This window comes from Gracilinanus agilis, chromosome 5, assembly GCF_016433145.1.
Source record: "Gracilinanus agilis isolate LMUSP501 chromosome 5, AgileGrace, whole genome shotgun sequence".
Taxonomy (NCBI): domain Eukaryota; kingdom Metazoa; phylum Chordata; class Mammalia; order Didelphimorphia; family Didelphidae; genus Gracilinanus; species Gracilinanus agilis.
The window spans coordinates 312,534,015-312,549,103 of record NC_058134.1 but is presented as its reverse complement, the minus strand read 5'-3'; the positions used below and the strand labels follow the sequence as shown (position 1 = coordinate 312,549,103).

The 15,089-nt window shown below is 52.6% G+C and overlaps 1 protein-coding gene across 2 annotated transcripts in view; it reads right to left on the bottom strand.

Moving 5' to 3' along the window:
• Positions 1 to 15,089, bottom strand: part of IPO8 (importin 8) — a 119,461-nt gene that overhangs the window by 89,598 nt on the left and 14,774 nt on the right. For both annotated transcript variants that reach the window (XM_044679349.1, XM_044679350.1), the window contains exons 3-6: positions 7,459 to 7,615; positions 4,441 to 4,599; positions 3,068 to 3,224; positions 654 to 743 (exon numbers count right to left, since the gene is read on the bottom strand). In XM_044679349.1, the coding sequence (XP_044535284.1) occupies positions 654 to 743; positions 3,068 to 3,224; positions 4,441 to 4,599; positions 7,459 to 7,615 (563 nt within the window). The remainder of the gene's footprint in view (positions 1 to 653; positions 744 to 3,067; positions 3,225 to 4,440; positions 4,600 to 7,458; positions 7,616 to 15,089) is intronic.

Genomic DNA, 15,089 nt, shown 5'->3' with positions numbered 1-15,089 from the left:
TGCACTGGGAAGTGAGCAGAACCAGGGGAACAACCCCTACAATGCTGACACTGTACAGAAAATTAACTCTGAAGAATGTAAGAGCTCTGACCAGCGGTATGACCAGCCACTGCCCACCTCCTGACAAAGGCCGGAGATGGGTACTATACTCAAGACGCAGAGTAAGAAATACATTTTGGGATATGGACAATACGGGAATTCTGTTTTGCCTGGCAGACATATTTCCTTGTAACACCCATACTTTTTTTTTGTTTTGCTTCTTTTTCCCCAAGATGTGAAAGAGTCCGGGATCCCTCACCCCCTAAACAGAAGAGAAACAAGGGCCAGAAGACGTCCCAGGCAAGCAGAACAACTACAAAGGTTACATGATGAATTTAACAGCTAAAAAGAAAAGCAAGCTCTTCGTGGAATGGAGATTCCCGATTTCCATGAACAATCCTCTCCAGTCTTATAGTGTATGTGGAAATGCTCGTTTTACTTGATATTTGTGAAGACCAAAAGAAAAGTAAACCGAAATGGAAACAAAAACACAACACAATACCAGATGCTACGACACAAAACAGGAACGCGGGCACAAGCTCAACCTGAAGAGGAACGCGAGGACGTCTCACTCAGTCACGCGTGCCAAAGCCCAGCGATGGCTGATTACTTACGGGGGGCACCATCCTGTCAATGATGGTGCGGAAGATCTCCATCCAATGCATCATCGTCTGGTTGTTCACCAGCTGCAGCGGTAACGCGTACTAGGAGGAAGACAAGGAGAACGTGCACGAGCTCATTAGGTTCGGTTCTAAGCCACTCGGAGATCTCTTAGATATAACAAAAGCACAAGATCAGCTATCAAAAAGGAATAACGTACAGCACAAAAGCCAATTGTCCAGATAAAGCAGGGAAAGTTTTAGGCTACGTGCCAACACTTTTTTGGGACACTGTTTATTGTAAGTCTTGCTAAATGATATTTTACACGTTCTTCCCTTTTAAGATAATGTATAAGGGGCAGCTGGGCGGCTCAGTGGATGGAGAGCCAGACCCAGAGATGGGAGGTCCTGGGTTCCAAACTGACCTCAGATACTTCCAAGCTGGGTGAGCCTGGGCAAGTCACTTGTCACAGGTTAAGAGTCAAAGCTCTGTCCTGCATTTGCCTTGAAAAGACAGCCCAGAAATTCAATATAGGAGCAGCGACATGGCTCCATGGAGAAGGGGGTCCCGGGTTCGAATGTGGCCGCAGACACTTCCTAGCCCTGTGAGCCTGTACAAATCACTTCATCCCAAGGGCAAAGCCTTTAGGGCTCGACATCTGGGTTCCAAGCCAGAAGGGAAGGTTCTTTAAGCAGAAAGCCACCCAACATGGGCCGTGGCGACGACAATTTTGGGGAGAAACTTCCTGGTTCTCCCGCGGAGACTCGCTGCTGACAGAGGGGCGTAGGGCTGCCCTGTGAAGTGAACAAGGCTTAAGAGCCGTCTTTCAGCCCCCAGGAAAGTGGATCCCTGCAGGGGGGCTGGGAGGGAAGGCACCCCCTACGCGGCACGGCACCACCTTCCTCAGCGGCTGCCTCTTCCAGCCAGAAGACACCAAATGTGAAGCCCGACAGCCGCAAGGCACAGGAGAGCCCGCAGCGGCTGCCGAGGGGACGGGGAAGCCGGGGTGGCGGTAGGTGGGAGAAAAGAAGAGGAGCCAGGAGGCCCTGCAGGGCCCCAGAATGGCATTTCTCCTCCAAGCCCAAATTTTCCTGCTGAAACTGCCACCATCGCCCCGAGTTTTGCTCCTAGGAGTCCGTCCCTCTTCCCCACACAAGTCCAAAAAGCAGACACCCCGATCTCGAAGAGCCACGCCATCCTGGCTGCCCTCCCAGGGATGCTCCCTGCCTTGAACCCGGTCCGAGAGCCAAGCACGCTCTCCAGGAGGGGTCTAGCGGGTCCAGAGAGACCGTCGCCACCTCATTCCCAGACTACAAAAGTCAGGTGGCTTTTCCTTTCTGTCTGGTCTGCTGGTTTCTCACCGTCACCCACTGCCCACCGCTGGCTCACGGCGAGCTCTTAGACCCCTCGGGTCGAGGCCAGGCCAGGCTCTGCTCCAAGGGGCCGCAGAAGGCAGTCACGGTGCCCAAGAGGTGCCAGGTGGCAGGCCCCAAAGAGGAAGAGGGCAGCCAGGCCTCAGCTTCCAGCACCAGAAACAGGAAGGAGTTCATCCCCGACAATACTACGTCCGAAGAGGCCCGGCGGTGGCCCCCAAACGCCACTATCCAATGCTTGCTGGGCCCACATCGGCCTTTTCGGGCAGGGATGCTCTCGCCCTTCTCTAGGGGGCCCACGAGCGGCCCCCTGCTTGGCACAAAGGAAGCCCTCAAAACCCTTCTCTCTCTGCTCTTCAGCCCACGTTTCAAACGCTCCTCTGGGCACTACAAAGTCCCTCTCGGCAGTGGATGTTAATACGCATTTTGAGGGCCGTCCAGCCTTCGACTGGATCTAGTCACTCTCGTGCACTCCAAGGGGGCTGCTGGAAGGAGAAACCGCCGGCCCATTCCTGGCCCCTCCGTGGCAGCTCCTCCCTCTGTTGCGAGGCTGCAGCTGATGAAAATCCTTTATGTGGGTCCCTGCAAGCCGCACAGAGCCCTGGAGGCCTCCTACCGAGCTGCCCTCCAACACGGGCTCTGGCGTAGGCGGGCCTCTGGCCTCCCCACATCCCTACAGCCTCCCCGGGACAAAGGCTCAGCCACCCCCTTCCCCCCTTGCCCTCCATGCCTGCATATTCAAGAGCAGGCCAAGAGGGCAGGAGCCGGAACCCGGACAAAGCAGCCCAGGCATCGGCAGCTCCCCCCTTCATGCCCTCACCAGGAGACGTGCATGGGCACGAGAGCTCACCTTCTCCAATTCTGACCAGGGGACGCCTGCCTGGCCATGCCAGGTGGAACAAGGAAGGCTGCCTACTCTGGGGAGACCCGTCTTCCTACAAGCGAAGTGACTTGCCCAGGGTCACGCAGCGAGGAAGTGTCTGAAGCCCCTTTTGAACCCAGGACCTCCCGGGTCCCTGCATCCCACCTGCCCCCAGCCCCCATGGGGTGCCCACCTGCACGAGAGCATAGAAAATCTTGAGGATCTGCTTCTGAAGCAGCACCGAGTAATGGGAGGGATCGGGAAGGAGCTGGATGATCTGCTGCTGGATCCGCGGCAGGAAGACATGCATGGCCGCGATCAGAGGCTCTCTCTCCTCCGACTTCTTGTATCTGCGGGGCCGAAAGGAGGGAAGGAGGTGAGACGGGTGAGGTGTGCACTGGCCCCAGACAGACCCAGGAAGCACCCCAGGCGCTTCCCAGCTCTGTGGCCCTGGGCAAGTCACCTAACCTCTTTGTACCTCCACTTCCTCGTCTGTGAAAGGGGAAGGCCGAAGGAGACCAGGGCATGCTATGAGTGCCAGATCGATGACAGTACTAATCAGAACCCTCTGCGATCTTTGGATTTGCCGTCTTTTTAGGCAGGCGCAGGCCCTTTACTCCAAGAACGGCTCCTATTTCTCAGTGTTTGTCAAGTTTATAAGTTTTTCCATTGAAAAGAAGTCCTGGGGAAAGGGCCTCCCCATCTCTGTGGAACCCTTAAAGGGCAAAGGCTCGGGACAGGGCCTCGGGCTTGCCCCTTCCCCGTGGAGGGAGGGAGCTGCCCATGAGCAAATGCTCGTGTTTTTCCTGGCTTCCCGCCTCCTTAATGAAGGAAACCACTTTCTGCAGCTGGTCTAGAGCCTTCTAGAGCCCAAAGGACCCTGGTAGCCGTCCGCCTCGTCTGGGTCTAACTCAGAGAGTGGAAGGAAGGTGGCCAGGAGAAAAGCGGGAGAGGCAGGCCTGGCCCCTGGGCCGCCAACACCGAGAGGGCCCAGCACTCTGAATTTCCAGGACAGGGTTTCACTGTTTCTAAAAAGAAGTCTGTGGCTCTCACCCAGCTCCTTGCCCATCACGGGGCATCTCGGGGTTGCCTGCTTTCCAATGCCCTGCCCCAGGGGTGGGAGGCCCGAGGGTGGAGTGCTTAGAAAGCCAGCCTTGAAGCCACAAAGCCCAACAAGTTGGCAGTGTGATCTTGGGCGAGTCATTTCAACACAGTGCTTTGGAATCAATTTGCTCTCTCAGAGTAACCCCAACTGGAAGGTCCAATCACAAGCCCTATCTCTATTACCCTCTATTCTTGTTTTTTAGACCCTTCCCCTCCATCTTAGAATCAGTACTATGGACTGGTTCTGAGGCAGAAGAGCAGTGAGGACTGGGCCACGGGGGTGAAGCGACTTGCCCAGGGTCACCCAGCTAGAAAATGTCTGAGGCCAGATTGGAACCCAGGACCTTGGATCTTCGGGCCTGACTCTCTATCCAGGGAGCCTCCCTGCTCTGTTCTTCTAAAAAGCCTGAAGGAAAAAGGGGATGGAGCCTGACTCACTAGTCAGGAAGCATCTCCACTTACTCGTAGGTCTTCACGAGCTGGTACAGACACAGCAAGCTGCCCAGCCAGCTGCCGCTGCTCTGAGACTGCAAGTAGTAGCCGATCTTGTCTACGACAGCTGTCCAGTGACCAGGAAAGTCGTGCTTGATGATGGCCCGGAGACACATGGTTAGCTGGACTCTGGGAGGGGAAAGAAAAGAGCCAGCATGAGAGAGGCGGCCCCCACATGCTGCCCCTCACCCTTTTCAGATGGCCTTCGTGCTCCCACGTCCTCGCTTTCTGCAGGCACAAGGCTGCACAAACAAGCCTCGCAGCCAGGCAGCCATTCTGAGGAAAGCGCCTCTTACACCATCCCTCTGCCCCCAACTTCCTCTGAGAAGGCCTCGCTGACCCGCCTCTACCCAATGCCAGGAGGGCACTAGTCAGCAGGTCCCCCAGGCACAACATGCTCCAGAGGAGCCTCCCCAGCGGGTCCCAGGGGATGCCTCGGAAGCAAGGGCCCCAGGCCCCAGGCCCCGTCACAAGTCACAAGGCAGTAGCTGGAGCTCCACGTGCCCCGCAGAGTCGGACCTGCCAGATCTGCTGAGGGCTGAGAGCCAGGGATCAGCCAGGGCCCCGCAAAAGCTGTGGCAAGAACGTTACAGGAAAAAATGTTTTGGCTTGAATGCAGGGACTGAAGGTCTCGACCACTCCCAAAGCTGACAGGAAGGGGAAAGAGAAAAGGCTTTTCAGACCCCACTTAAAAGGTCTGAAACAGATCAGGAACCCCACTCAAATAAAGGTATGATGAGCTAAGGAGGCTCATAATCATCTAAAGTCAAAAATTGGGGGAGTGGGTTAGGGACAAGCGAGGTGGCTCAGTGGATCAAGAGCCAGGCCTAGAGAGAGGAAGGTCCTGGGTTCTAATCTGGCCTCAGAAACTTCCCGGTTGGGTGATCCTACACAAGTCACTTCACCTGCATTGCTTAGCCCTTAATGCTCTTCTGCCTTGAAATCAAATACACAGTATTGATCCTGAGACAGAAAGGAAGGCTTATTTTTTTAACTAAAAAATGAAGTCAATAGTCAAGTCAATCATCATTTTCTTAGAGTGAAAGATGTGGGAGGTAGTAGAAAAGCAATCATGGAAGAAGTATTTCTCCTCTCTAAGTGATCAGTGATTCTCTCCGAAAGGAAGGAGTGAACGCTTTTCTAGAACAGTGGCAGGGGCCATTCGGCATTCCCCTTTCCCCAATTCCAAGAATTCTTCCTAGGAATTAAAAGAATTAACATTTGATCCAGCATCTGAAGGTTTGCAGAGTGCTTTCTATACCTCGCTATTGTGAGATGGGGGCACTATGATCCCTATTTTACAGATGGGAAAACTAAGAGGTTTAGGGACTTGCCTAGGGTCACCAGGCTAGTACATCTAAGAGTTCAGGTCTTCCTACATTCCAGTGCAGCACACTGCCTGGAAGGGGGAGGGTGGCACGATTAGGAAAAGTCACTGAATTTGGATTTGGGGGCCTGGCTTTGAATGCTGAGTCTATTCCTTCTGGCTTCCTTTGGGGATCTTCGCTTCCTCATCTGTAAAATCAGAAGGCTGGGCAAGTCCATCCAACTGAAATCATGACGCTAGTCTGGAAATTGGCCAGGACAGATTCTTCTAAGTAGGGGCAACAGGAAGCTTCGAAGGGTAACATTGGTGGTAACAAGCCGAACTCAACGCTACTGAGTGACAAGGGCAACCCCTAAACAAGGTTACAGGGTTTATTCACCTACTCCCAAACCAGGTCCATTTATTGATGTTGGGGGGGGGGGGGTTACCACTACTGTGCTCTCCTCCATGCTGCCACTCCCTAGCACACCAAGCAAAGAGAAGGAAGGGAGCCACATTTCTAGCCAGACTCATGTCAGATGGTGTTCCTCCTCTTCCTCTCACCACGAGAGGGCTAAGTATCAGTGACGAATGAGGCCGGAGGGGACTTCTGGCCTGTGAGAATAAAAAAATTCAGCCCTACACTAGGAGCAGGGCAGGTGGTTGACAGCACTAGCGCCACCCACTGGCAAGAAGGGAACATTCTGCCACCACCAAAATTCTGTAACTTCTTTCTAGGCTCCTCTCAATTCTCCAAGTCTTCTTTCTTTGCTCCTTTTTTTCCTAAGGATATTCCATTTACAAGAGAAAGCAATGCTTTGTACCCAGAAGTACCACACAGGATTAAGGGAAAGCCTTAGTTTTGGAAAGGACATTTTGGCTAGAATACTTTGCTAGCTCTAATTTCTTTGGCTTCTCTCCTCTACCCCCAGAGAAAATCCCTCAGGCCCCTCTGATTGGAAACTAAAGGAGAGGAGGGGGACAGACAGGCATCTCCTTGGACATCTCATCTCCCACCCCGCTGCACTCTCCTGGACTTCTTCCTCGTGTCTGCAGGCCTGCTCTCCATCCCCCTCTCATTTCTCAGCTATGTCTTCTGCCATTTGCCTGGAAGCTGGGATTGGTGATGGTTTTCATCATGTGTATCCCCAGCACTCAGGGCAACGCCTGGCACAGAAGAAGCACTTACGAATGTTTACTGACAATCGGGAGCTGTCCCTTGCTCTATGATATTCCCATTTCTCTTTACATATCACTGAGCCATCCACACACACACACACACACACACACGCACACGCGCACACACAGGCGCACTAAGAGGCAGGTTCAGTCCCTTAGGAATCAATTTCCCTGTAACGGAGAAGACAAAAGAAAAAAACAAGATAAAAATAGAATGGTAGAAAGGTAAGTGAGAACGACAAAAGCAAAATAGATTCTATACGTATTTGGTGTTTCCAGGACTTTAGGCAAATTTCTGTCTACAATATAAATCCAAAGATAGAGGATTACCTGAGATAAAGGAAAATAGTTAAGGAAAAAAGAACGAGTCTTTTATTCACTGCACTGTTCCTTTTGAAAGCCAAAAAAATCAAAATTCTTACAACTGGTCATTTCCCCCTCTAAAAACCCAAATCTTTGATGCCGCTTATACAGATGTATTTTAGAGAGAGAGTAGAAAGTACCTCACTAAGTCTGGAGACCGAATTATTCCTTCCACAATGTTATCTCGAATCTGCTGGCGATCGTTTTCGTGAATGTTGAATGGAAATATCGCTTCTCCAGGCGGAGGTTCCCGATCTGGCCAGTACTGCGTCACCATGTTCTTCAGGTAAATGGCAGCTGAGTTACAGAAAAAATCCTAACATAGCAGCATGGAAAGGATGGATTTAATTCAGCCTTACAAAATGCAAGCGGCTACGCCATTATATGCTGACCCTGAAGCGTAGTGAAGATGGCAGGAAGCAACCAATTAAAAGATGGGAAAATCGATACAAATTTAAGATTTTCCTTTAGCCGTTAAGGTTTATGTTAGTTGAAAGCATCTTTCAATCAAGTCTTGAGATTTTTTTAAAGGTAAAACAATTTGTAGTATCAAATGTGAGCCCTAGACTGATATAGGGTGATCTAACCAAAACTGGCTAAATAAAGCTTAATCATATGTCACAATGTTCATAAAAGCAATAATGAAATGGCAATAAACCAAAAACTGAATTCTCGTTTTCCCAGAGAGCTGTATAGGTCCTTTCCCCTTTACTTATATAACTCTTGAAATGGATACAAGTGGGGGGGGGGGGCTAGGTGATTCAGTGGCGAGAGAGCCAGGTTTAGAGATGGGAGACCCCAAGTTCAAATCTGGCCTCAGATCTGTCTAACTGGATGACCCTAGGCAAGTCACTTAACCCCCAGTTGCCTTGCCCTTACCACTCTTCTGTCTCGTAACTGAGACTCAGTATTGATTCCAAGACAGAAGATGAGGGTTTTTTAAAAAGAAATAGATACGAGTCAATTCTTCATTATTGCAATTCCTACTTAACATACCCCTCGCGGAACAAATGAACAACTTTCAGATATTTCAAGAAAAGAAGCCAAAAAGAGAAATGCCTTGCAAAAACGAAAGGATTTCTCACACCTACTAAATCTTCTCTAGCTATTTGGTTCAATACTTACTAGAAACAAGCCTTAAAGCAGCCTTTAACAAAGAAATGTAGCAGGGTTGGCATCAGGAATCCACTCATTTGGGGGAGCGGGAAAGCTTCTAAGTCTTTAAAGTTTCCTAAGGAAAAGCTAAAGGACAACTGAAATATGTAAGTCAGTTCCTCGGATAATCCGCACGCTTTACGGGAATACACTGATGAGCAGTAAGGCTCTCGCCCTCCCTAACTCGGTTCAGCCCCAAAATGACATGGGACAAAGGGTACTGACGTGGGCGCCTCTACTCTACTGTTTTAGCCTCGCTTCCTGATACCAGCCTCCGACAGCAGAGGGTAAACGTATATAGACTTGGCGTGGGCTCCCGGAGTTCCTCCGCTCCTCTTAGCCTCCCCACTAAAGCTCTGGAAGTCTGTTCCACCTATTCATCCAACGTGTTTCGACAGAAACACAGAAGGATTTTATAAAACATTGTAAGTGGCCATGATGAAGTGCCTCCTCTTTGCCCAGCGAGGATCTCACTGGGTCACCCAAAGCTGTGGCACAGGAGATATCAGATGGGCTAACACGGCCAACGAGATCTGGCAGCCTATTTGAATGATGCCAGGAACCGGCCCTGCAAAGGGAATCCAGGCCAAAAACGAAAACACCTCCCTGTCTGGCCTGAAATGAGGACTAAGTCCTGGCTCCCAGGCAGAAGAGTGAGGACTAAGGAACGGTAGGCTGCGACCTGCCCACAGTCCCCCCGCTGGGAAGAGCCTGAGGCCGCATTGAAGCCCAGGCCTGGCTCTCTCCGAGCTTAGGTTTTAGCTTTCACCATCTTGTCCTTGCAGTCACTTAGAATCAAGCCAAAAGCTACAACCAACATCGTTTTCACACGGTTGACAGCTCTGGCTCTCCCGCAGCCCAGAAGACGGTTCCGGAACAGAATGCAGTCAGCAGACCCAGAAGGCACACTGACCAGGAAATGGTGACGTGACTCTCCAACAAAAGAACTTCTCCTGCAGGCACTCACAGTGCAAGGGAGCCGGCACTCAAAGAGCTCAAGGGCGCCCTCAGACTTTCCTCCCTGACGGGCTCCCGACACCTCGAAAACCAGAGCGCCTCGCCTTTAATGCTGTGAGGGACGACTGTTTCCTCCAGCTGTCACTAACCCTAAATAACCCAGAATCATGGACACCGCCACCACCAACCATTTCACGTCCACCAGCACGCGGAGGGCTGCGTTCTGTCCAGAAGTCCACGTTTCCACCAAACTTTGACCAGGCACACCAGTGAGCTCGAAATAAAGCCACGTTCTCTCGTCCGGCGCCATTCGGCAAGGAGCTGGGACTGTTCCACGTCAGGGAATCTCCATGAGAACTCAAAGAAATAAAGCAGTCGTCTTGCCAAGCTCAACGTCCGTCCAACGACAGAGAGTGATTCTTCTCTGTGGCTCCAGCTACCTTCCCCAGGGAAGGCCTTCCAACATGCTGGAGGCCTCTCTGGCTCCCTCCTACCCTGGGCCACACGAGCAGGCTCTCCACGCTCAAAGGGCAGCCTTCCCTGGGCTATCCCTTGGACAAGCTCCCTCCCACCATGAACTTCCTTTAACTTTAAGTGCCCTGGGGATGATTTTAAATGGTTGGATCTCAGAGGCAGCTGGGTGGCTCAGTGGATGGAGAGCCAGGCCTAGAGGAGGGAGGTCCTGGGTTCAAATTCAGCCTCAGACCCTTCCCAGCTGTGTGACCCTGGGCAAGTCCCTTGACCCCCATTTGCCTGGCCCTTCCTACTCTTCTGCCTTGGAATCAATACATGGTATTTTCCAAGATGGAAGGTGAGGGTTTAAAAGATAATAATATTTTATTTTATAGTTGGATCTCTTGCCAAATTTTCATTAAGCTGGCTCTACCCTCTGCTTTGAGACGATACTAATCATATTCAGCCCCCCTTAATGTTCTACATACGAGTTTATACCCTGACCCCAATTTGCCTTCAGCCCCCATCTCTTTCCAGGTTCTCTTGCTCTTCCTGTTGTGGTGACAGATTTGTAGCCACTAAAGAGCACAAAGTTACGGTAATCAGTGCTGATGTCATTTCCGCTATCCATTTCACACTACTCGTTATTTGAAATTTTTCACTGTTCTCACAGAATTAAATTCAAGATAGGCCTTCTCCACGGTACGGCGGCCCTTTGAAAGGCTCCCTGAACTATGCCACTCACCACAGCAGCTTTTCCAAACCTTCACAACCCTCCTCAAACCTTCCACAGTCCCCCTTTCCTCAACTGCATTTGCTGAGAATGTTGCCTCATATTTCATGGGCAAAAACTGAGGCCGTTCACCAAAAGCTTCCACTTCCGCCATCGTCTTCATCTCGCCCAATTCCGGTGGGTCCTGCCACTCCTGTACTTTACTGCAGCCTCACGAAGAGGTGGCCCTTCTCCTGGCCGAGGCCGGGCCCAGGGAATCTCGCTCCACGCCATCTTCTCTCGTGCCCCTCTCCCTGCTGCCTCCACACCTTCCCTCCCCATCTTCAAAAACTCCTCACTTGATCTGGCCTGTATCTCTCCTCCCTTTGGCCACTGGACTCCCTGAGAAGGCCCGCGACGGGGGCGACTTCCTTCTGCTCTTTCTTTCATTCTGGCTTCTGACCTGGACACTCGCCTCCAAGGGCTCTCTCCAGAGTTTCCGATGAGCTTTCGCATCGCCTCGTCAAACGGTCTTTTCTCGATCTCAGCCGTCTAAGACACTGTCCATCACTCTCTCCTCCCTGAATTTCTCTTCTCTGTTTCCTTTGCTGGATCTTTATCCGGGTGGCACCTACTAACTCTTGTCTTTAGAGTTATAGAATCATTCTCTAAATCATTTTCCTGAATAATATGTACAGGAGCGGGGAGCTGGGTGCCTCAGTGGATGGCGAGTCAGGCCTAGAGATGGAAGGTCCTGGGTTCAAAACTAGCCTCAAATACTTCCTAGCTGCATGACCCTAGGTAAGTCACTTAACTAAAAATGATTGCCTAGCCCTTCCCACTCTTCTGCCTTGGAACTAATACACAGTAGTGATTCTAGGACAGAAGGTGAGGGTTTAAAGAAGAATAAAAATATATACATAGTAAAAAGAGTGTTATAAAGAAAATCAACCATGAAAAGACTTAGTTCATCCCAATGACCATTCATTACTCCAGACAATTTACAATGAAACGGGCTACCCACCTTCAGAGAGGTGAGAGATTCTGAATGCATATTAAGACATACATTTGGGGGGGAATATGGGCATGTGGGAGTGAGCTTTGCTTGATTATATGTTTTTAAGGGGGGCTGGTTTTGGTTGGTTTCCTCAGTTAAGGAAAAGGAAGTGAAAAGGGGAAGTGAATGTTTTAAAAAAGCAATTTTAGAAACGTAAATTGTTCTCTTGGTCCTGCTTTCTGTCGCTCTGTATCGGTTCATACAAATCCTCCGAGGTTTCTATGAAGCCATCAGGCTCATCATTTCTTGCTGCTATTTACTGGTTTGAATGGTTTCGCTCTACCTTTTTTCTCATTGTTATTATTTCTACTTTTACTAATTCAGCTCTTTGCCCTGACAAGGAGGTGCTCTGACCGTAGAGTGCTGATTCAGGGACAACTTTCCCACCAACAAGAAATCTTTTCCTTTCGGGACGATGTGGGTTTTCTTATGGCGTTATCTGGTACGTCTTCTGTTGGGTGCCTAGCAATCCTTTTCTTGAAGAAAATATGATAAAAAAGTGGAAAGACTTCTGTGTAGCAAAGGTAAGTCTGCCTCTCTCACACCTTTTCCCTTAACATTATCTTCTCGCCATCCTCACCTTTTCGTACCTTTGCACTAAAGTCATCAGGTTTCAGGGACAGGGAAAGACAGGCAGAGGAGGGGAGAGGAGACAGAAAGAGGAAAAGAGAGAGAGAGAGAGAGAGAACACTAGAACCAGAGAAAAACAGACAAATGGATGCATTAGACAGACAGACAGACACAGATAGATAGACAGATAGGTAGACAGATTGATAGATCGAAAGATAAATAGATAGAGAGATAGATAGATAGATAGATAGATAGATAGATAGATAGATGGATGGATAGATAGACAGATAGACAGACAGACAGACAGACACAGACAGACAGACAGATGGAAGAAAGGGAGGGAGGGAGAAAAAGAGGATTTATCAGATCCTTCTGGAGCAGCAAGGTGACTGAATAAAGAGCCAAGCCTGCAAGTCAGGAGGACCTGAGTTCAAATCTGGTCTCAAACATTTCCTAGCTGTATGGCCCTGGGCAAGTCACTTAACCCCAACTGACTAGCCTTTAGCACTTTTCTGCCTTAGAACTCAGTATCAATTCCAAGACAGAAGTTATGTGTTTAAAAAAAAATCCCTGTGTGTGCCAGGTCCTAAGCTGGGGATACAAAACCAAGCAAGACCAAAGGAAGTTTTGTTTAGAAGACAGCAGGATCCCCGGAGAGGACGACACAGCTGGAAAGCTGGCGGGGGAGGGCCTGTGCGAGAGAAACGAAAAGAAGGAAGATTCCAGAGAGAGTCAAGAGGAGATTGAGGTGAGCCACGGCTGGGTCCTTCCTAAAACGAGGGTCCTCCCGAGGAAGTAAGGCAAGAAGGCCCCGGAGAGGGGGCGGCTGCCAACCAAAATGACTGGCTCTCCCTTGAAAGAACGTTCCTCGCTGCTTGGAGCTCCTTCTTTGGCTCTCCTCTAAGCAGAGCGAGCTTTGCCGTGAGCCGCCTTCTCCTGCAGTGCCACTTCCTTCTCCCTCCTCGAGGCCCGCTGCCTGGGGGCCGCTGTTGGGCATCCTGACGGCTCTTTGCGCTGATGAATGGCTCAGAGGAAATCTGAGCACGCTCGGCTCCCCTTCTGCAGCCCGGCCTGTCGCGGCCAAAGCCGGGGGGTCCCCCGGGCCGCTCTGTCCTCCCGACTGTTTCACGGGGCGTGAAGTCGGGGTGAAACCCCTAGGAACTGGCCGTGTGCTGGCGAGGGGCCTCTCCGTAGCTCTCCGGCTGGCTGGGCTGGGGGGGCCGGGCTGGGCGTCTTTCTTAGGGCGCTCCAACCAGAGGCCATGTTCCTGTTTGTCTCCACAAGCAGGCGGATGCCCATGACTGCCGGCCTGCAGGTGGCGGCTGCTGGATGGCTGCCATTTCCTCCGCTGCCCTCTGCTGTCCTCATTAAGCGTGAGAGCGCGGGGACGCCGCCTGTCCCTTCCCTAACGTGCCTGTCATCTTCGAGACGAGCGAGCCGAGAGCGAGGGCGTGCGAGGCGGTCCTGGGGGTCAGCAGCACGAAACGGGGGCCCCCGCCGTGGGCCGCCGAGGCCTGTCCTGGAAGGTAGGACGGCCGGATGGACGGGGCCGGAGGCCGGTCCTCTGTGGAAGTGCCTTTGTATGGCGTTTGCTCCACCTCCATCTCGGGGGGGTCGGCAGGTGCCTCTTCGCGCAGCGCCCCGTCCCTCATCAGCTTCTGGTGGAAGGACCGACGGGCAGCCGAGCGGGCAAAGCCGAGGGGGGACGCGGGGCCCGGGGACGGGCGACGCTCCTCGTCCCGGAAGCATTCTGGCGCCGAGTGTTCCCCGAGCCGGGGCTCCCAGCCCGCTCTGGGGAAAAGCTGACTCGGCCCCCTGGAAAGGGATCTCTTAATTTAAGAGCGACGAAAGGAAAGAGGATGCCAGCCCGGCCCTGGGTGGCTGCGGCGCCCACTCTGCCCGAGCCCGACCCTCCATCCACTCTCCTCAGGGCTCCCAGGGCGGACGAGCCCATCTGTGCGGTGCCCGTCCTCCAGACCTCGGCCCACGGGGGACGTCGGCGCGCCTTTCACGCCGGGATGGCGGGAACGGGACCGAATCTGGTCTGAACGGCGGCCCCAAAGCCCCCTCCAGGCCTGTGGGGGAAGGGACGGGCCAAGAAGACCCTCATTTCTTGGTTCGCTCTCCAAAGGGTGAGCAATGGAGCAGGAAACCAGTCGGGAGGACCTGAGTTCGAATCGGACCTCACATACTTCCTAGCCATGTGACGCCGAGCGAGTCACTTCCTACGGGCTGGCCTTCATCCAGTGGAGGAGGAAATGGCCCAGAAAGGGCCGGACAAGCCAGGCTCCTGCTTTCCGGCCTCAGCCTGTGGTCAGGCGCACAGACGGGCCTCTTCCTGGGGCGCGGACAGAGGCCTGCGCCGGGCCCACACGCAGGCTCCTCCCTGAAAGGGCGGCTTCCTCCGAGGGAGGCTGAGCGGCGCCCACGAGCCAAAAGAGCCTCCACGAGGCATCTCCGGCCAGCCAAAAGGCCCGGCAAGCCCTGAAGGCAGGAAGACCCACCCCCGCGGGGCCTCGGAGCCCTGGGCGTGTGCAGCGTGACCCGCGGGAGCCTCGGGACACCCCCACGGACAGCAGGGCCTCCCGCTCGGGACTGCCCTTCCTGGCATATCAGATTTCTATGAAGGACCAATGCAGGTGGCCGAGGTGTGTGTGCGTGCGTGTGTGTGCGCGTGTGCACATGTGTGTGCGCATGTGTGTGCGTGTGTGCGTGTGTGTGTGCGTGTGCATGCACTAAGAGAGAACAGCGAGACCATGACCAAATGGGGGCAGAAGAGGAGGCGGCCCGAGAAGGGGCGGAAGGGCAGCGGGGGGGGGGGGCCCCCAGCTGCTGACAAGACGAGGCCGGCTCGGCCCTTCCACAGG